The sequence below is a fragment of the Protopterus annectens genome, chromosome 9.part0 (assembly GCF_019279795.1).
Source record: "Protopterus annectens isolate FY-2018-M chromosome 9.part0, PAN1.0, whole genome shotgun sequence".
Taxonomy (NCBI): Eukaryota; Metazoa; Chordata; order Ceratodontiformes; family Protopteridae; genus Protopterus; species Protopterus annectens.
Window position 1 is genome coordinate 1,096,581,254 of NC_056743.1, and position 22,610 is coordinate 1,096,603,863.

Genomic DNA, 22,610 nt, shown 5'->3' on the forward strand with positions numbered 1-22,610 from the left:
AAAGGGTTGTGAATTGTTCTCAATAAATCGTGGCAATAATTAAGAGTTATGGCCTTCTTTTACTTCAGAAAATGTATATTAATTGACATTCTCTTATTTTGCCAATGTGACAAGTTAATAGTTCAAAGTGTCCATGATTTTTCTGGATTTGCCCTTGATTCTGTTGAAATTTATCCTTGACTGGTTGAAAGCTGTTTCACTTTAAAGTGTAAATGCTAACATTGTAAGAATAATAGGTGAAATGGAATTTAAAAGTAAATAATGTTAGCAATACATTTTGGTTGAGACCTTTTCATATATAGTTTAACAACAGCACTATATTAACTGTAAACATGTTTTGTAAGGGAAGCATGCTCATGGTATAGTATATTACACGGTATTAAAAAGGGAAAAGAACAAAATCTCCCATAATAATCCTATTCTTTCAATTCAATTATATTTTAAGTCGAAATTAAGGGCTCTAGTATTTTAGAAAATTGTTAGGAGAATGGTTTTAATGTTTTGAATCGGGGTGCATTTCAAGGAAGTGTGTGCTTGTCGTGCGGTTCAACTGTCCAGATTTTTGTCTCATATTTTTGGACTGTTCCTCATAAAATGTGTGGTTTTCTGGCAAATCACAGAGGATTGAAATCACTAAATGATGACACTCGTTTCAATTTCAGATTTCATATCATTCAGGAAAGGCATCCTTAACTCAAATCCTGTTATTCTAGCAACTTTCTAAGTTTATAAGAGCACTATAAAATATGTCTCTATTTTAGGAGGTATTTTGTACCCCTGTTAATTTAGGCTTTATCCAGATTTATTGCACTAAGAAACTGAGAAATGTTTGTGTGATGTGATAGTAAATTGACCTTGCTTTGCAAGAAGTAGTAGTGGTGTTTAGAATTAGGTAGTTCTAAAAGAAAGTCATACCTGGGCCATCGTTTTATAAGAAATATTTGTTATACTGATGAGTGTATGCAGTAACATAATTCTGAATGCTGGGGTTGTGTATTACTCAGTTTGTGTGGCTATGTGGTACACATCGATAACAATCTATAAAAAATGGTAAAATTGGAGGATAGATTGTTCTAACTCTGTCTCCTATATTGCATCAGTGATTTGCTCCGTCCGTGGTTACATGAATTCAGTATCTGAAAACCTGTGAAGAAATATATATTCAGCATGTGACTTGTCTACAATAGTATCGAACTGACAGCCATTAGTTTGGTTATTCTGAAATTGGCGTTAAGACCCTCGGTGTGAATCCGTTCAAGTTCGGAATGTTTCTTTCATCTTAAATCACAGTACATCAAATATAGTGATCATTTTATCAGAAGTGTTTATTATTCATTCTTTCGTTCATTTTACAGATAGGACTGGAACACAGGGTCCCCTTTTTGACAGTATCAAATCTGACATTTTGAAACAGGTATTAGGTTGCGTTTTATGCTGTAAAACAGCACAACATTTCAGCGTCTTCTGCAATTATCCACAATAGATCTGTTGACCGAAAGAGTGAATCAAGAGCAAAATAACGTGTCATTAGTTTGCTCACACCCATGCTACATTAAAGAATTTATCATTGTCTTGATTCAGTACATAACCGCTTGATATAATAAGATATCCGGCTGACATTGAAAACTGTGTCGAATAGTTTCTAACAAAACAGTGTGATTGTTTTAAACAAATGTGCAGAAACTTGCCTTTCATTGTGTAGTCCACCCATAATCTAATTAATTTAAATACAACTGATACGTACTTACATCTAAGATAAATTCGTATTTTTGTGTATTTTTAGAAGTATTGTTTTAAAAGACTATAGTGATAACCGGAACATTTTCATTATTTAATACTATATAATGATATTTTAGAATTACGCTACAAATTGGAAGTGTTGAGTAAACATGGACCAACATATTTCTGTCTTGTTAAAGATTAGATGTTAAAAAGGGAAAATGTGCACTGCCATTAGAATGGAATAGAATGTCAGTGTTTAACAAAGTGTATTTGTGTTTTGCGTTTGCTTTGCGATATGTATTGTATGCACCACAAACATTTAAAGCGAAAAATAATATTATGTCTGCAACTCACAACTCCAGCAATATGCCTGCACCCTAGGACAAGAAGACAACACATATACGTACGCGTATTCTTTTCCCAGTCCTGATGATTTTAAAGCGCTCCTAACATTGGAAGGCCGTAGAATCCTACCGTTGCTGTTTACCCAAGTTTATGGAGCAGATGGTTATTAATACTATTCTACTGTAAGAATCCCACTAAATAGAAACTTATGAAGGCGTAGTTCTAACTCCAGAAATAATCAGGGACTTACAGGGCCACATTAAAATATTGGTACTACCGACTTCAAAGGTGAACAGAATTACATGGTTTAACAAGCATTTTCTGAAGTAAAAAAGTATATAACTCTGACTATTCTCATTATATAGTAGGTGTAATTCATACAGTTTCTCTTGAAATCTCTAATTTTAGCTGGGATTAGAAGGGTTGGAGCAAAATTTTGAGCTAAAATCCCTGAGCATTAGGGACTGCTGAGAGGTTTAATATTGGATAACTGCAAATAAAATGTATGTATTGTACCAGTACTGCTAGAGGAACGTACCATTGTTATCACTGATTTGCCCCTCCATAATATAAGTATTTCTGAAGGCATATCCTTATTTTCAGATTTGATTTACCCCTTCATCCAATTTTCTGACCCCTCCCCCTCATCACACATGATTTTTAAGATGTCTAGTACGCAGAAAAATCACACTATACGACAAACATACTAGTGGCACCAATAATTTAAAAAAAGGACGGCGCACATATTACATCTTCCCTTTCCAGAAGCAAAATAAATGACATTATGTAGTAAAATTTTGCCATACTGTCCATCTGGGTCTACAGAGTTTACATTGTTTCTTAGCTAACTTGATTATATTTTGCCATCACTTGTCACTCTCTGTTTTTTAAACGTGTGTTTCAGAGTAGTATCCCACTTTCATACGGGAAACGGGAAGACCTGTATGCTATTTGGTATTCATATTTATGCTAACTAGATGTCCAGTTTTGGGGATGAAGGTACCTACTATTCAAGGACATTTGTACCTATTTTCAGTGTCTGCGCATCGAGAGGTATGCTAGCCGGGCTCTTGACAGAGCAAATAGAACAGAAAAACAAAACAGCAGAAATATTTTGTACAGTGAATTGAGGTCATACAGTGAATCAGAAAGGTACTACACAGATATTTTACGCAATGAATTAATATTATACGGTGAACTTAAAAGCGTTGTTGCATATAATGTTAAATTTGCTAACACAGTAACATTTAGGAATACAGCTTTTGTAGGTTTAATAAGTATACAAGCTGAGGTGGAGGAAGTATGTTTTTAGCAGACAATTATAAGGCTTTATGGTTACATTTTCACAGTGGCCAGTGCTTTGTATTTCATTTTGAAGGGAGAATTATAGCAGCGGCCTGAGAATATAATTGTTTTGAGCTTCTGGTGAGTTTAGTATTGCTATTTACTGTCAGTAAAACATTTGCATTACAGGTGTCTCTTGAATCTAAATTTGAATGCCACAAGTTCATTTTGTGACCATATTTCACTTTGGAGAGGATTCCAAGTGGCTAGAGTCCATACCTTTCAACCTCTGTGTTAAATAATCTGAACAAAGCCAAAAACTCCAAAAATAATGACATATTTTAAATATTGCTCCTATAAGCTCAGAATGTTAATAGAATAATTCATTTTGTGTTGGAAAAGTCTGAAACTCAAATCCCTGTAATTATTTAGTGACTTCATGTCTCAGTCCATCCATCCACAACCCCTTTATTCCCGACTTCAGCTCTCAATGCTTTGCAGGAAAACAAATGTTATGAGGAAAAGACCAAAAAGTATGAAATATGAGACAAATATCTGGACATTTTGTGAAAATCTGGACAGTTCAGAGGTATGGACTGGACCAAGTTTGCGAAAGGACTTCTTATCTATAGCTGTGTTGAACTGTGGTCTAACAAGAAAGTGTAATCAGGTGTCCTTCTTAGGTTGTAATTTGGCTGTTTTATTGACGGCGTTTTTCTAAGAGGAGCGGTACCCTAAATTGAGTAGTTTGAATGTCAAGATACTAAGTAAAAGGGTTGCTCTACTCTGTATAGGTAACCATTTGCATTTGTATAGCAGGCTAAATCGGTGGACTCGTTTACCAGCTAGCAGAGCAAATCTCCAAATTTTATATTTAGCCACCTGTATTTTTGGGTGTTGATTCCTAATTGGGGGGCACAAAAGATGAAAGCTATTTTCAAGTTTTTGTGTAAACATATGTCTAGCGTGCACGGTACGTGTATGCATTTCTATAAAGGTAACAGAAGCAACCAAACAAGTAGGTGGATATAATAGGTACATAGATGGTAGGTCTATGATTACTGACTCGATTAGTTGACAACAGATGATGAATAAGGTATTGAAAAGGAGATAACATCGCAGTCATAGTCTTTCGTGATTTCTTTCTGCCTATCTGCTAAGCACAAAAAGGCTCAATGCAAGTTGCCTTTTCTCAGCGCCTTTATGTATATATTTTTAATAATCCAATCTCACTAGTTTAAACGTATGACCATATATAAAGAAACTGTTAGCATCATTACTATTCTTTTCCAGTCTCCCTGGACACATAGCCTAATACGACTTAAATGAGTATTCTCGTTGTGCTATCCTGATTAACATAAATAATTATAATATCAAAAAGAAAAAATGGGAGTCACATGTAAGCGTTCCAATGTAAGACAACGGCGTGAAAGATGTAATACGTATGTTTATTAGAAATTATTCAAGCAAAGAATTAAAAAAAAACAGCAACTGTACATTAAATCAGTAAAGACAAATCAGAAAACACATCAAAATATTTAGCAACAAAAATGAATCAACAAACTATACCGGTATTAACCAAACTGAAAACATTTGTACAGAGGGTTCATAGTGTCCATGAATGTTGGAGTAACCAAGACTTCCAACAGTCTGATGACCCGTCCGATTCAAAAGCAATTCAACAAAATAGTTTATGTTAAGGTGATATAGTTTAGATATGGAATGGTGTACAGTTGCTCATTGTGTATGATTGTACTCTATTATTTATTGGTTTTAAAACGCTCTCCGAACATAGATTGCCTTTACTGATAACCTTTCTCGCTTCTGTTCTACTTTATTCCTCTTACCGAAACGTTGTGATTTCCAGCAGAAATGTTTCACCTAACTGACCTTTACAATTTTTATCAGTTTGACATACTGGTCATTTTCCCCTTTTTTTCTGCCTCAAGCGTCTTATGTGTAGGCTTTTATTTTAGCCGAATTGTTCACAGATTATTGACTGGCCTATAACTGATGCTATGTATTTCTACCTTTGATGTCTGTATTATCATTTCTGCTCTTATCACCATTATCAATTTTATGCAATTTGTCTACACAATTTTAATCCTAACATAGGGCTGTACTGTGTATAAGGGTTTGACCCCCTGCAACGTGTTCCAAGTAAGCCGCATCACGCATAATTTTGTTTGAACAAATCACTGCAATTTCTTACACTAACCTAAATAGAACGTGACTGAAACCTTCTAGGGAAAGAGCATTTAATGTACAGTATCGCAAAAATATCCAACTGATGGTGAAAAATAATGTGTGCAAGATAAACTATTTGCAATCAATGCATAAACACTCACAACTGTTTTAGCCGTGAAAGTAACTCAACATTTTAAGATCACTGTGGTGGAGATGGTATTGAAGTGGCAGTGAGCACTTAATGAGACCAAGTGGAGTCGGAGGTCGAGACAAAACCCACCGAAATATTTAGTAACCATTAAACAAACTTCAGGGAAAGAGTAGTTGTGTCTTTATTGTGTGCATGATTGCTGTGGTAAAGTTGAGAAGATGGCGTATATCTATCGGAGCAAATGGGCTAGGTATGTGTATGATGACTATTTTTAAGTATTTGTGTTTAGAAAATAAAAGTCATGATGAAACACATTTTCGAAAATGTAAAATTTGTTGAGACTCCAGCTTTAGTACCAATGTGCCTAAATGTAAATCGATGCAATTGCATTATTAAAATATAGATCGTGACCAAGATTGTTGATATTACAATGCAGTTTTCTGATAAAGGGAGTTGAAGGAAAACTGTGTTCAGTATTGGTGTTTCACTTTTAAATGTACAGATTTTGTGTTCATCTTCCACTCACTGTAATAGCTGTAAATAATATATATAACAGCCTCCCGTCGGTAGCAGAATGGTGAATTAGATCGTGATAGTATATACGAGGGCACATAGTTAAGGAGCGCTAACACTGTTCGTCCATATTGCTGTACATTTTCCAAGTTATGTCAGCAAAATGCAATTTCTTTGTATATAATGTATTATATGCTCAATGTCTCCATTCATACATCTCAGTTTATTTGCTAGGAATTGTGGGTAAATCAAAATACTGGTGGGGCAAAGGCCCAAAATCAAGGACATTTTTACACTTAAATGTTAACAGGACAACAGGATATCGCATCACCATGCATTTCCATAGTGATAAGAAGTAAGAATGTGTAATATATGGCATTCATGACTGACTGACTGTCTAATCCTCCATGACATACACCAGAAAATAAAATTTTACGAGGAATTGGGCAAAAATATGTGGCAAAATCAGCGACATTTTGTAAAATGGGGACAGTTGAGAGGTATGTCTCCAGAGAGAGAGAGAGAGTGTTCCAGAAAAGTTGCCTCCAGCTTAATTGGAGTTCGACACACACACACGCACGCACTGCTTTAGATTCTGATTTGCACTTTTTACTGACATGAGTATGAAGTCTCAACAATCCCTGCTTTTCAGGGAAGTTCCTGATTTTGACTCAACATTTTCCACTCTACTTCTCCTCTTGCAATTTTTTTGGGAAAAGCTTGTGGATTATACTAGTCTACAATAATATGACAATCATTACAGCTGCAAATTTACTTTATAAAACGCAGGTACTTTATGTTTTCGTATTTTATTCTATGTGAGTAGCACCAACATTTAAAATTGCTCTTGAAATTGAGCTTTTCCCCTGATTATATTTGGCTTTTTATCCCATGCTGGAGAAAATACGTTGACAGCATATAGGAACACATTACATTCACTTTATAGTAGCTTTGCGGGAGAATCCTTGCTGCCTCAATAGATTTCTTGAGCTATTGTTCTATATTCTTTACCCAAATTTGCACACAGGTCATTATCGCCCCCACCCCTTTTGCTAAAAAACAGAGGAATCAGACGCTGTGTCCTTCAGCAGTTTCTTTCCGGTTGACAGAAATGAGTTTTAATGGTCAAATTCAAGTGCTACCCTGCCCCCAACCAGCTTGTTTATTTGTAGTTTATAGATGGAAATTCAGGAACAAGGCTTTTGGATTTAAAACTCCCTTACAAAGTAATGTCCGTTAACATTTCTAAAACGTTTGAGGTATTAGTGTCAAAAGAAAGTTATTATCAAAGGAAACCATTAACAGAAGAACATGTTTTGAAAAGTTTGAATGTACGCTTTTTTTAATCAATTTATTTTTTCTTATTCAAAGGTATCCCGTAAGACACATTATTGTACCGTTATCAGAGAACTGATTAATTGCTTGCACATTTATAATAAGTAAGAGTTTCTCATTTTCCGAGAAACGCATATGGATTCCGCCTTACAATGGTGTTCTAAAAACTGACAAATTAAAAGTTGTGTCTAGTTAATTTCGTGTGTTAACAATTGCACTGGAACGTGGTAGATGCTTGTACTGTTATACAGTCCTGTACTTACAACTTAAGAATATTTTGCAAACTGCATTTTTATTATTATTTTTTATTATTTTTAAATAGAGAGCAGAATCATTTACAAATACTAAATTACATCGGCTTTTTATCAGGACAGAGAATGTTGCTGTTGAGTACATGAGATCAACATCAGTATTTCTAGTCAGTACTGGTGGAAATTCAGCTCAATGTTTGTTGAAGAATTAACATTAAACGATCAAAAAGGGACCAGCACATATATATGATGACTACGTTAAGTGCAAGTGTTAAGAATACAGTCTCAATGAAGTACATTTATGAAAACAAAGAAAAAACAAGTAAAAGTAAAGGGTTATTTAATTTGTATATTAAAATAGCAATGTATGTAAAGTGGAATGACGATAAAAGCATGAACGTTTCCGATTTTTTTTTTTTTTTTTGTAAATTGATAACATTATTAAAATACTCGTTTCCTCTCTGATTTAGGAGTTGATTTTCATTCTGTTAACAAAAGAGGACGGAGAATAGTATAATAATTAGCAATATCTAACGGCGTTAGTAAATATGCTGTAACTGTATAAAATGTTTGCTTTTCATTAATAAATTTATAACATTTTACCAAAAATAGCTCTATAAAAAGTTTGCCAGGAAGAGTGTGTAAAAGAAATATTATTATTAAGAATCTGTAAAGCAAAATGCATTAAATCAACTGTTTTTCTTTTGGGGTAAATTTTCTTAATACATGTAACACATATTCAGTCTTCTTCCACTTAGCCCCACACCATTTCCTCGGAAATTTTATTAAAAAGTTGTTTTAAAGAAAAGTCGAAAAGAACATATAAAGTAATAAAACATATGTGTAAATTGTTTTATACATTTAAAATGCATCTTAGTCCATCAGTACAAAGCTGCCAGTTCTCTAATGACTATCTGTCTGTCTGTCTATCTATCTATCTGTCTATTTATTTGTCTGTCTATCCACCTATTCTCACACGAGCCTGTATGATCATTTTATTGAGACACGAAGGGATACTTGCCTGGGGGGCAAATATCCATCATTCCTTTTAAATGATCCATCACTAAATATATGTTTGCATAAGTTAACGGGAAAGGACAACGAAATTAACCTGATACAGGATCCAAAAATCAAAGACTGCTGTTTTGACTTGCACTTGGTCCTTGTTTTCTGATAGTGTGAGACTTTGTGAGCACCTTCTTGATAGCCAATAAGTCGTATTAACAAAACACTTCACGGAGCCAAGTAACTTGTTTACATTTTTTATTCGTAAACCATATAATCAACTGAGATTGCATCACTGAAAATTATTGAACTTTAACTGACTGGTAGGATACCATGTGCATGTATTACGGTAATTTGTTGATGTGTTTTGCCTGAATTCCGCACTCAGTACTGAAATGCAAAGAGAATAAAGAGTATGTAAACTGCAGTTGCCTGACCCAAAGGCGGTGGTTAAAACGAATATCATTATGGATTTACTTTGCTGGGGTGAACTGCAAAAAGTATTTCCTACTCTTGTCTGCTGTGTAATTTAGAATTAACCCAGATTTTGCTTTAATTGAAATTTACGTTTGCTAAAGGTTACATATTCAGTTTAGATAGAGGTAGTACAACAAAACGGTATCACGTGACGTGCTGTTGCAACAGCAGAAAGTAAAAGAAAACCATGTACCATGATTACCTGTATGCTGAAAAACAATCTTAGAAGCAATAGCTAAAGTGAAATGGGGATACACACTAGTAATGATAAGTGACTTATATGTGCAAAGACAAGTCCAGTTACAGACCTTTAGGTGTGTGTGTGTACACCAGTTTAAATTTTAGAGTGGAATATGTGTGGATACTTTTGAGTGTCATTCCAAATTATAACTGACAGTACACTTTCTGTCTAATAAGCATTATCTGTCTGCCTTTCATTCCAGATACTTGTGTGATTTTTAGTATTTAATATGTAATAATTAATATAATGAAATGGAAGACAAAGCACCTGAGGACAGTAAGCAAACTCGTCTACTGTACTGTACTGTATTACACTGCAGTTCGATGTACATGCTTTTTAATTAAATGCACCGAGTTAAACCTAATGGATGAGGTATAAGTTAAGACGAGTGCATAATTTAACATTCGCGACAGTACATTGGTTTGAAATTCCAAAACACGTCTGTTAATGTAAATCTTTTTACATTGTCGCAAATTACGATTGTCAACACTGATGTTGCACACTGTTTGATAATATCCCATTACTTTTCAAAGAGCTACTACATATTTTTCAACGTATTTCCACACAGATACCCATATGAACTATTTAAATTGGTATGCTATTTTTTCATTGCTCTGAAAATCAGTACGCAATGCACTTTACTGTTTTTTTTTTTTTTTTTTTTTTTTTAAGTGTGTGTTTGCACAAAAACGAGAAATGCGACTAAAATGCAGCGTAGTAAATAGTATCCCATTGTTTATTTCTGGGATGCATGTAGCGTTTATTAAATAAAACAAAACAACTGTCAAGTTGATGACATTAACCAGAAACTCGTTTTACCTTGATTTTTAATGTCACAGTGCAGACATGATAATTGAGACTCCCTAAATTGGTTTTAAATCGGGTAGTATGCACTTTGATATATTTTCATCTTTTCTTAACTGTGCACAGAAGAACGAAGATGCCATTTAGGGTTATACGCAGAGTTAGCTTGATGACCTTAGCACGTGTAGATACAACATAGCATAGATCCGACAAAAATGAACATGTTCTACTTGTTGGATAGAAGAAAAGTAATCGAGCTGATTTGAGTCCACTTATTAAACATTCATTGCTTATAGGAATAAACGTTTTTTAAAGCAGCACCTATCCCCACCCCATACCTAAAAGGGAATTAAGTCTAGAAGGAAACTTCAAAGGCAGCTCAGATATTGCTTTCTCGTAATGATTACATATAAGGGGAGGGTCCTTAGAAAATAAGTCCAGATCTGCAAATGATTTTCATAACGTTTCTGCGGTGTTTTGAAACCAATCGCTTGAACCTCTGAGATCTTGCCTACCCGAACCACTCCTACGCATCTAAGTGCTCCAAAATGATATATGACAATATCTACTTTAGATCACGTGCTCTTAGGGTGACTAAGACGAATAGCGCGTCATTCTGCCTTCCCAAATTTGTCCCCCTCTGCTGATCGGATCCAAAAGGTCTATCTATACAGCACGAAGCGGAGAAAGATGTTTAACTCAGTGAATCTGGGAAACTTCTGCTCTCAGTCGCGTAAGGAAAGGAATACAGACTTTGGAGAGAGAGCCGCCTGCGCTTCCAATATCTACCTCCCTAGCTGCACCTATTACGTCCCTGAATTTTCAACAGTGTCATCGTTCTTGCCACAGGCCCCATCTCGCCAAATCACCTACCCTTACTCCACAAATCTGTCTCAAGTTCAGCCAGTCCGAGAAGTCTCATACGGCTTAGACCCATCAAGCAAATGGCACCATAGAAGCAATTACGCGTCCTGCTATGCTGCGGAGGACTTAATGCACAGAGAGTGCATCCCGCCTTCCACCATGACCGAAATGCTAATGAAAAGTGAAAGCGTATACAGCCACCACCATCCCAGCGCCAACCATCCATCCGCTGGCTTTTATTCTAGCATGAGCAAAAATAGCGTCCTCCCTCAAGGGTTTGATCGTTTTTTCGAAAATGCTTATTGCGGGACTGAGAGTCAGTCAGAAAACTGCGCCCACAAGAGTGAGGGAAAGCTCAGCTCAGCACCCCAGTCAAGCATACTGTCACCTGGAGGAGACCGGGAGAAAGACCCGGAAGATGAAGAGGAAAATACGAACCCGGGATCATCTGCTTCGTCTTCTTCTATCAATAAGGAAGGCACCAAAACCAACAGCTCCAGTAGGTAGAGCAGTCACTGGAAGGGTTAAGGGATTGAACCAACACTTGTCGGTTAGATTTTATGTGGAGTTTTATAAGCATTGAAAGGATTTTATTGTTACCTACAAAGCTCTTTCTTCCAACCAGAAGAATTTTTACGACGGGAAAGGCTTTGAGAAAATGGGTGATGCTATTATATACACAGAGAGTATTTTAGAGTCTGTGAAAGTTTTAAAGCAGTCTATTGTGAAAAAATTGTTTACTTTGATCGTGAACTTGCATTGGCGCATTTAAGGGATGAGTTTCTTGGACCATGGAGGGTAAATCCTTAGGGGTAAACAAAGAGCTTGTTCTTTAGCTTCCTCATTAAATGTCATTAAAATACACCACCAGAAGAGTTTTGATGAGACGTGTGAGTGTGAAATGCAAAACGTATGCTTTTTGACTGTGGCTTTTTCTGTTTACTTTCATAATTTTATTTGTTTACCTTGATTTAAGTTGTCACACCTTTTTGATAAATCTTCTGCTAAGCAAATTTGTTTTCTGTATCTAAATGCAGGCATTATCACTTAGCACTCAAAATTGGGCAGCCGTCTGTCTGTATGTCTATCTATCCATCTGCCTGCCTGTCTAGATAGCTAGCTACCTGTCTGCTTGTTTACATATCAATCGATATATCTTTGATTCCTCTGACATACAGGGTCCAGTAATGTAAGAGTAGCACATTGGCTTCGTGGTATGGCAGTAGACTTGTATATACTTAATTTCTTACCAACTTTTACTTAGTCCTTGGTTTGTCCTCATAGAGCAACATGGTGTAAGGGCGATTGCAGAAAGAGCAATGTCCACTTAATTCACATAAACGAGACAAGACCTGTCTTAGATATTAGAAATAATGATTGTGCTAATAGTTCTGCTCAGATAAGAGCTATGCATTAGGTATAAGGGGTGTACAGTAGCGTGCTTCTTCCACTGTTCCTTGACAATGAAGTCTTAACATTCATTGCATTCCAGAAGTGTATGGTGTCATTGTACCACTGGACTGTTTCAACTTCATAAAATAATCACAGATCTCTTTATGCTAGTACATAATTCCCTTTCGTAAATGTAAGGTGTAACACAGTTATATTAACCAATGTCTTACATAATTAGAGGTAGTGAGCGTAATGAAACCTGCAAGTAGTGACCTTGAGGGTTTGAGAGTATGCTACGTTCATTTAGTTAACCATAGTAATATAAGTTATTTCACTACAATACAAGCTACGTAATATCTGAGTTGAAAGAAGTATGCACATTTCTTTGAATCGAAGTCAGTCTTACACACATAACATTACAGAAATGTGTGATATCATATCGCTGGACTTCTTTGTCCTAATAAAATAAGCAGTCTATTTATACTACTGTAATTGTATTAACTAATGGCTGAAAGAAATTAAGGCAGTGGGGGTGGATGTTGAAACAATCTAGTGATTCTTGGGCTTTGAGGTGTTTATAAACAATAGTCACATGATTGTAAGGTAAGTTGGTACACATCTTTTCAGAATGCTGTTGCAAGTGAGTGGATGAATGCATGGAATGTGGTAAATGTATATCAAGAAGCGAAGGACCCTTGGGTATTCGATTTTTTATCCATTGCTTTTATCGAATAATAGTTTCTGGTTTGTGTTCAGTTAGCTTTGAATCCAGCCATATGTGAAATAAAAGTTAAAGATTTTCGTTCATAATGCAATATGGCACTTGTAGGATAAAAGTTAACGCTGTCTTGTATGTTATACCAACAAACTCGTACAGCAGAAATTATAGCCTATTTATTGTGCCCTTTTTTCTATAAGGCATCCCACGTACAAGGAAGAAGAGGTGTCCATATTCCAAATTCCAAATCAGAGAATTGGAAAGGGAGTTTTTCTTCAACGTATATATAAACAAAGAAAAACGTCTGCAGCTGTCAAGAATGCTGAACCTCACCGACCGACAGGTTAAAATATGGTTTCAAAACAGAAGAATGAAAGAAAAAAAACTCAGCAGAGACCGCCTGCAGTATTTTTCTGGAAACCCTTTATTGTGAACACTGATAATTATGCACAGATACTGCAGATATTTGTATATATCCATGTATATATATATATATATCTATATAATATAATGTATGTACTGATGAAAATGAAAGCGGAAAGACTTTATGCGTATTGTCCTAAAGGACTAAGAGCCAGCAGTGGCAGACGACTGAATTTGCCGTTTTTGTTTGGACAGTATTAATGCGAAGTTTAGCACTCCTTGATCAAACTAGGGCTGCAACGATCGTGGTTCTGTCTCTTATTTAATGTTCTTTGCGAAAATGTGAAACATTTCTTGAGCTGTAAGCTGTTCGTTTTATAAAATGCAATGCTATAAATGTTTACATTGTTATTTCACTTATTAAAATAACAATTCATACCTTAAAGAAACCTGACCTACGTCTACATTCTTAGGAGTATAACTTGTTTCATGAGGTTGACTAATGCAGTTGAGAGATTGAGAGTTGGAAATGCATTCATTGTGACAATACATGTCAGTTATGATATGATGGTCATTTATGCTGGCCAATTTTAGGCAATTATTTTAGTAGCACTTTAAGTGATAATAAAATTATCTTGATAATGTATATATAATGCAAATGATTTCGCACGGAGTCTGGCATGTTTACATGGGATGGAATATAAGCTGAGAAAGCAAACATGATATGCGTGCTGGCATTACTGTCTTGTCTTAGCCAGGTGTTTTAAAAAGTATGATTTGAGTTAGGTGAACCTTGTTAGCTGATGTGTGGAGAAACAAGAGTACTTTCAGTTTAAGAACTGGGAAACGATAATTCCAATAAAACTGACTTTCAAAAATGTGAAATTAATTAACGCTTGTTCTTCCAGAGAAAATTAAGCGATACAAATAAAGCTAAGAGTCTGGTCAAAACGGTCTTTATGCATTAAAGTCATGTGTTTCCCCGTATCGATTATGGGTTAACTGGCACCTGATACGTATAACACGGTGTTAGATGGGTATCGCAGCGGCTAGAACCTCCATCCCCAGTTTTGTTACATGTAAATACATTTTTACTCACACGACCAGTGTACCCACGTTAGTGTACAGTAAGGAAGCAAAAATACTTAAAGCAAAGTTCTCACTATGTACGCTTATCCATAATGAAGTTGTAATGCAACATGGTATATAAGTGGAAGGAAGGAAGAAAGATAACGTGGAAGAGACTGGAGTAAGTTGCTCATACAGGACCTAACTATAGTTTGAAAATCTGGTGTTGAAGTTGCACTGTATATTTATCATGTAAGTTTATTTTCCTTTAATAAATGGAGCTATTGCAGTCTGACTATAACACGTGGTTGGACTTAAAAATTAAAATGTTGCACATACATAATTAGATTTTCACACATATAATTAGATTTGTTGTAGGCGCCTAGTCTGCAGCATGGGAAGAAAGATTCAGAAATAACAGGTCGGCATGAAGAGAAAACCAGTATAAAGAAAGTGTAAGGAGCACATACTAAGGCCACGACATCTACTAACTACTGAATAATCGTGTGGTAGGCAAATCTGCAGTTTTCTGTAAATAAACAACTTACAGGTTAATTATTTGTTAATCTCCAGACTGGAATGTGTCACGATACTACTATCCAGTAATGAAGTATTTCTATATCGTGCTAGTTTAAAACAATTGGGTGTTGTGGGCATTTACACTGTTTTGCGTTCGAGGTATTATTTCCGATGTTTTCCTAGTAGTTCACGTGGATACAAGAACAGTAATGAAGAAGAGCAAATTAGTAAGTGACAAACGTAATTGTTTTTCCCCTTCATGATGAAAGGGTCTGTCTAGACACAGTCATAAAAGCAGTACCACTAAACGGCCAAAGTTTTCTTAGTTGCTCTGACTGAAAAGCGAACTTCCGCTGTAAACAGCAAACAAAAAAGGCTTACTAGTTACTTTAACTTTCACTACCAGTTTGAGTTCTTTGGAGCTACAGAAGTTGCTGCGCATGTCTTAACACCATAAGAAAGAAATACAATTACAGGATCTAGCCCGCAAGTCAGTGACAACGACTAGACTTTCATTTTTTATGTTTTTTTTTTTTTTGTTGTTTGTTTGTTTTACATGTAATAAAAAGAAAGTGACCGTGTAGTATGGTTAACAATTTTATTTATTTGCATATAAAACTTCTGATACCAAAATAAAACTTTAAACAACCTAAATAAAAGAAGAAACGTAGCCCACAATAATACTTTAAGCTTTCGTTCCTTTATTCAGTATCGGAACTTCTTCAGAATGGATCAGATGGCAGGAGGCAAAGTATATAATAAGCATACTAAACTCATGAATATTAAAATGTAAACAATAATTCAGTGATTATAAACATGACCTATGATATTAATACATAAACATAAAGTGAAATGTTAATGATGAAGCAGAAGCAACATAAGCTACCTAACTAGTATTAGAAAAAAATGTTGCTTCTGTTTAAAATGTTTCTGATTCTACAAACTCCTTACAGAGCACACACGCACGCAATCTCTCTCTCTCTCATACTCACACACACACACACAAACACACACAGTACGTGTGTTTGTGTGTGTGTGTTGTATTTGAACTTCAATAATGTCAAGTCCATAACCTTTAACCTTTCAGTAATAAAACTGCATAAAAAACGGTGCATTTTTTCCAGTACTCATCGCAATATTATGTTGGGAAACTAACAGCAGCTTTACATATATTTATGTCCTGGAGCTCATCCTAATTAATATTGCATGTAGTAATTCAGCCTTGGCTACTACTTCACGTTTAAAATAAATAATTAAATAAAGTGTTTGAATTGTAGAAAAATAACATGTTGATGCTTGCAGCATATGTCTATACTATTTTGGCACGTAACTATGATGGAATTTTTAAATTCTTGGAAAACACTGTAGTTGAAATCATCTTAAGCATCTTGCTGAAGAGCAACGGAATAAATAAATAATTGAGGGCATAAATATAATGCACGTTCACGATCCTTGGTAGGATTCATCAGCCAAACGTTCATCGTCTATTTATTTTCAAATTTCTGGACCAGTTGTTGAAATACTCATTTTTCTGATACTGTTACTTGGGTATGGGTCTATCAGGTTTTCATCACTTGTCTGATTTGCATTGAATGGTGTTAGACATTTTTTCTCGAATCATAGTACTGTATTATTATAGGCTCAACACAAAAACTGTGCACGTGAAGGCAAATGACTTCAAATAACCGCTTTGTAAACTATTGAAAATCACTGCAGGTATGTCAGGTCTGTCTTGCTGGGTGCTTTCCATAATACTTCAATAGGTATGCAGTGCAGTACTAGAAGGGCTGCCGGATCACTGCCACCTTCAGTTTCTAAAAGGTGAAATAGTTCGGTGTGACTAACAAACAAATGGTACCAGCAAATAAACTTTAAGCAATACCTCTTTATGAAATATTGTTATTTTAGTGATGAACGTGTCTGTTTTGTTTAACCACATAGTAAAAAAAAAACTGTAGTGGGACGTGTGTGTGAAATGGGAGCATATCCTCATTTTCAGCGTAGGTTCATCCAGCCATTTATAATCTCATTTTTCCCCATTTTTGCACATGGACTCGCAGGTCATATGAACAGAGACAATCATCGAGAATCCATGTTCACATCGTCGGATGTCTAGATAATGACATATTTATTAAAAACGTATGAACCTGTATTCAAGTGCATCAAAAGTGTAATCAAAGTATACTACGTATTTGTTCGCTGCAGTCTTTGTAACTGTATATTTATTGGTTAAATTAAACACAACGACATTCTCTTTTTGATACAAGACATATCCACAATATGGCTACAGTATCTATGCATAATTCTGAACAAACCATCACGACCAGCTTGACTCTTTTTAGAATTTTTGATTAAACAGACCCTTACTAAATTAATTCAAAGAAAAGGTTGACTTCCACACTGAAATACCTTGAAAGTGAGGGTAGTTACACTGGCATTCAACTCTTCATTGCTATATCCAGTCTGATCATTAAAATTTGCTTACCAATTTGTGACATTTTCTATTTAATATAAAGCATCAAGCTTAGATTTATTTATATTTTAAGATCAAAGGTCGTGGCTAATCAGTTTGATAGGTGGCGCGCATCAAAGATCTTGTGAATCACTTTATTAAAAATGGAAACTAAATTTTAATCAACACTTTATTAATGATAAACTAAAATTGTGGATGTATTTTAAAAAGCATTTTCAAGTTACATCACTCTAATATCATATTATATAGTATTGCACGATCACAATGAAGAAAGTTCCAGTTACAGTTGCATTCTTTCAAATCAACATGAATGAAGGGTAGTGACATTTTTTTTTACAAAATGTCGCGTTAGGTAGATGGAAAATCCAGTTACTACAGAATAAATACATTTTAGCTTAAAGAATGTGACATATATCACCCTTGATGTTTGCATGTCTGCGATTACATAAGAATGGCTCTTAAAACGAATATCAAATGCATGTCCATTTCCATCTAATTAAAATTAGCCATCAATTACACAAATTAATAATGATGTGTGATTGGCTATTCTAATGTGTCTTTTCTACTTGACATTATATCTCCACATTTTATGTGTAGTTTTTAGATGAGTTTACTTTTTAGTATTGCAACAAAATAAAGTTAATGTCAGCAAAATGTAATAAACTCACTGAACCACATAACTCCCCGAGAAATCTGAGCAAATTGTTGAACACTGGTGTTTTTGGTTGTGGAGTTAGAAGCCCTGCTATGTTTTAAAGTAGTTGCATATATCCTGGTCTCTTTGGTTGTGAGAAATGCGGGACACATACTTCACTTAGATTTTCGCAAAATGTCCAGATCATTACCTTATTATTTTCGGTTTGTTCCTCGTAAAAGTTGCGTTTTTCTCTCAGATCAGTGAGGATTGGACTCATTAAATGAAGACAAACTTTTGAGTTTCAGACTTCATATCCTTCTGAAAATGCATGCTAACACAAATTATGTTATTCACACAATTTTCTAAGTTTATAAAATCAATATTTAAAGTCTATCCCTATATTTGGGGTCATTGTCCCCTCATTATTTTAGTGTTTGTCAAGATTTCTTTCAACACTTACATTTCAGAAACAAATGTTTTAGTCATTTAAACATTAATCTAAAAACTAAGTTTGCTCTTCGACCTCAAGGCGTATTTTTAAAATGCGTATTACAGTTCCTCGTTTTGTTTTACTGAGTATACTTTTGCATCAACTCTTTAGGGGTAACTAAAGGTTAGTACAAATACATTCAAGTTACAGAGTCATTCTGGCAAACCATTATAGAGCACCAAAAGCTTTTAACCTCAGCAGTTTAATAATTATAAAATTCGTGAAGTGATTCACATAGGCATTTTCAAGTTACAGCATCGTTCTAATAACATATCATATAGTACAGTCAAAAAGGTCCTGTAGTAATTTATACTGTATTTTTAAAATTACTAATATATTATACATTTGCTTATTTCAGTTATATAAATAACTTGTGCGAGTCATACTAGAACTTGAAACCAAACACTGCACTAACTCCGCTCAATGAACTTGTACTCTGCCTTCAGAAGTGCGCATCACTTGTATGAATACAAATAATAGAGATAAGATTAAGACATCATTTTTTATTTTTTTAATTGTTTAATAAACGTAACAATTTTAATTGTGATAGCTGTCTTCATGTAGTTCAAAACATTATCTGGTACATCTGAAGGAGATTTCAATAAAACTATGGCCATCTTCAATAGCCTGCCTTTGCATCAAATTTCAAGGCACACTGTGTGATACAAGTTAGTTAGCTAATTTATTGTGTTAATATTTTCCGATACTAAATTGTAACCGTAAGCTTGCAACGCAACCATTCTCTTTTAGTTAAAATACAGTCATGTGTGAAACGTTCAGAAATATAATTTTCAAAGAATGTAATTATTACCGAGACAGATTTTTTCTTTTGCTTGTGGTACACTGTGTAATAATTATGCTATATCTTGAAAATGTTTTTGTAAATAACCTCTAAATCATGTTTATCCTTAATAAAGATTCAATGTCAAAAAAAGAAAGAAAGGAAGGACTCCCTCTGGGAATGATATAAAATACCAAATCTTCTGGATGTATATGTGTTCGAACATTGCCTTCAATATCCAACTGTCAGTAGTTCATTTGCAAACAACCCTTGTATGGGCCATGGGTGTCCATAACACAATTCTGTTTCTTAAAATAGCAACAACAACAACAACAATAATAACTTACAGAGGTAGCAAAATTCTGAGTTTCAATGTATGTGCGCGCGCGCACGCTCTCGCCTTTATCTCTGTATGTGTGTATATGCGTGTTGTTACATATTCTGTCAATAACGAACAATGTATGTTACTTAAACTTCTCGACTCACTTGTATTTATTAAATGAAAACTCGATCGCTGTTTTGCATTCTTTGTTTAGTTTTTATTTTATTGTTATTAAATATTTATAATACGTAAAATGCAGAGATGACACAAATTAGACAACTTCCACGAACAGAACAGAACTTCAAAATATCTGCACAACTTTCCAGACACACGTTTAAGTCGTTCTTCATACACAGGAAACATTTCTGCGATATACACAATATTCTTCTATATCTCTTATATTCCACAGAGCTCACCTACTGATGAAGGTCGTCTTGTTGATTTCAGACTAGTGGAAAAAAAACGACAATGAAAATAATGGATAGTGGTTTAAAGAATATATATAGGTATATACACAAACTTATTGCATTTATATTTGTGACACTTACTTTACCATTTTTGCACTTTGTGCTACTATCCAATATACTGACATCGCATTGCGACAGTATTTGTGAATTTATCGTTGTTGTTTTACTCAGCTCTGCTGAGAAATAAATTGGCATCGTTTGCATTATATAAGGGACCACATTGCTCATACCCTGTGCAGCTCAGTGTCAGTACATTATTGAGTAAACTTCACTTAAGCAAAAAATAAAAAAAAACTCACTTGCTAGAACACTTTTGCCATTCTCTACTTCTATATACTTAACAGTTCTGTTTCGGGTTTACTCATGCTTCTTTTGCCACAAAATAACTATTTTCTTAACGGGACAACACTCATTTAGACGACCGTATAGTAACCCTTTTCCTCGCAAGGAGTCGTCATCTTTTGGTTATGTGACATTTTATATCAAGCATTTATATAAGGTAAGTTTATATGCACAAACATAATGTCTCCTTGTCATTTGTCTGTATGGTGTATTCACGTTTTATGAAAACATTTTTATATATTTACTTTTTAATAGAAATGCAAACTAAAATGTAAGTACACGCTAATGTACAGTTTTATTTTAAAAAAATGTAAAAACTCACATGAATACAAAATAATGTTAATCAGATAAACATAAACAACAGTATTATATTAAGTACACACGAAGTATGACTCCTCCATCATTTCTGTTGCTTTCATTTTTCTACTATTTTTGGAATATGTTACTAATTGCAATTCATTTCAACTTCATTTAGCTTTGGTGATTCAGAACTGCAGTTTTACACGTTATAGCTACCCGTTATTTGCATTAAAAACAACTATCTTTGTAATAACCGTCTATAATGCATTACTAAGTCCAAACATTCTAGTGAAATACACACATTTATACGTTCTATTGGTTCAGTGTAAATATGCATTCAATATCGTAAGCCCATTGAAGTTACATTGCGTAACGTGCTTTCAAAATCCTCTCCACTCTACCAGCTATATGACTTTGATCTTTATCGTGTTCTTCAATATAATCAAATATTTAACTAGCTGAAAAGGATGTCAGCAGTTAAGCTACGTAAAGATTTTTTTTTTCAAGATGGTCTTTTTTCCTGTCTGCAGCCGATAGAGTTCGAAGTTTATGCTACCCAGAAGGAACTTGATGAGCTTCAGCAAACAGGGAATTGTCTCGCCTATTGCTTGGTCACTGTCAAAGTCTATTATCTTTTGCCATTGAATCTTCCAACAGCAATGTACCTTTCAAAGTGCTCAAAGTTATGCAGATTCCTCAAAAATATCTTATCAAAAGTGTAAATCAAGACATTCTTACTTGTAACTCATTTAATTTAAGGAAAACTTATAAATAATTATAGTGCTCAAAGTCTAAACATGTCGATTGTAGTTTAACAAACAATAATAAAAAGTATGTTAATTGGAGAAAATACTATTAGACAGCAGTGGTACTGAAGAATTATGAAAGACAGTAAATGCGCCCATATGATTAGAAATAAAACCTTATGTTTTATGAATATGCAAAGCTAAAAGAATATTTTGAATATCCGTTCCTCTGGCATGTTTTAATAACTTAAAGTATTAGTACATATATGAACTTAGATTTAGACACAGATTTCAGACAATAGTAATCGAAACTTAAGTAAGCCTAATGGTGAAAATCAAACGAATACACCTAAATACATTTCAGAAGTAAACTTTTTTTTATTTAAATTGCCTCCTGTAGCTCCCTTATTTAATAATAAAACAATTCCCATAAACCAAAATGGTCTTGCATTTATATTCAGTTAAAAATATACGCAGTGATTCTTAATATTATTAGGTAGCTCTTATGAAATATAAATTATGCCATTAAAAGGGGGGAAAGGCAGTGCTTCCTAAAAAATAAAATAACTGCCGGTGTAACATAAGGACAGCAGTTTCCGACGTACAGAATTGTTTTTGCACTGAAGCGTCTGCTGATATTGCCCAGTAAATTAACATTACTCCAGGCTCACACCACATGAGAAGTTTGTAGCGACTATACTTACAGATAAATGGCAGAATATGATTTTTTGAATGGCGCAATGAAGTAGTTTGACAGTTTCAAAACTATATTAAATATTAACAGTCTCACGTTCGCTTAAAACAGAAGTCGCA

The 22,610-nt window shown here is 34.6% G+C and overlaps 1 protein-coding gene across 1 annotated transcript; it reads left to right on the forward strand.

Moving 5' to 3' along the window:
* The first annotated feature begins 10,822 nt into the window (after window positions 1-10,822).
* On the forward strand, window positions 10,823-14,095 carry HOXC11 (homeobox C11). Its single transcript, XM_044083940.1, has 2 exons — window positions 10,823-11,678; window positions 13,490-14,095. Exons 1-2 carry the CDS (start codon window positions 11,006-11,008, stop codon window positions 13,720-13,722), a joined length of 906 nt encoding a protein of 301 aa, XP_043939875.1. The 5' UTR covers window positions 10,823-11,005; the 3' UTR covers window positions 13,723-14,095.
* The last annotated feature ends 8,515 nt before the right edge of the window (window positions 14,096-22,610 follow it).

What these genes read in the sequence shown, in the direction of transcription:
- HOXC11 (XM_044083940.1), top strand. Translation starts at nt 11,006, where the DNA reads ATGTTTAACTCAGTGAATCTGGGAAACTTCTGCTCTCAGTCGCGTAAG. An exon ending in CACCAAAACCAACAGCTCCA is followed by an intron (nt 11,679 to 13,489) that starts GTAGGTAGAGCA and finishes TTTTTCTATAAG; the next exon opens with GCATCCCACGTACAAGGAAG.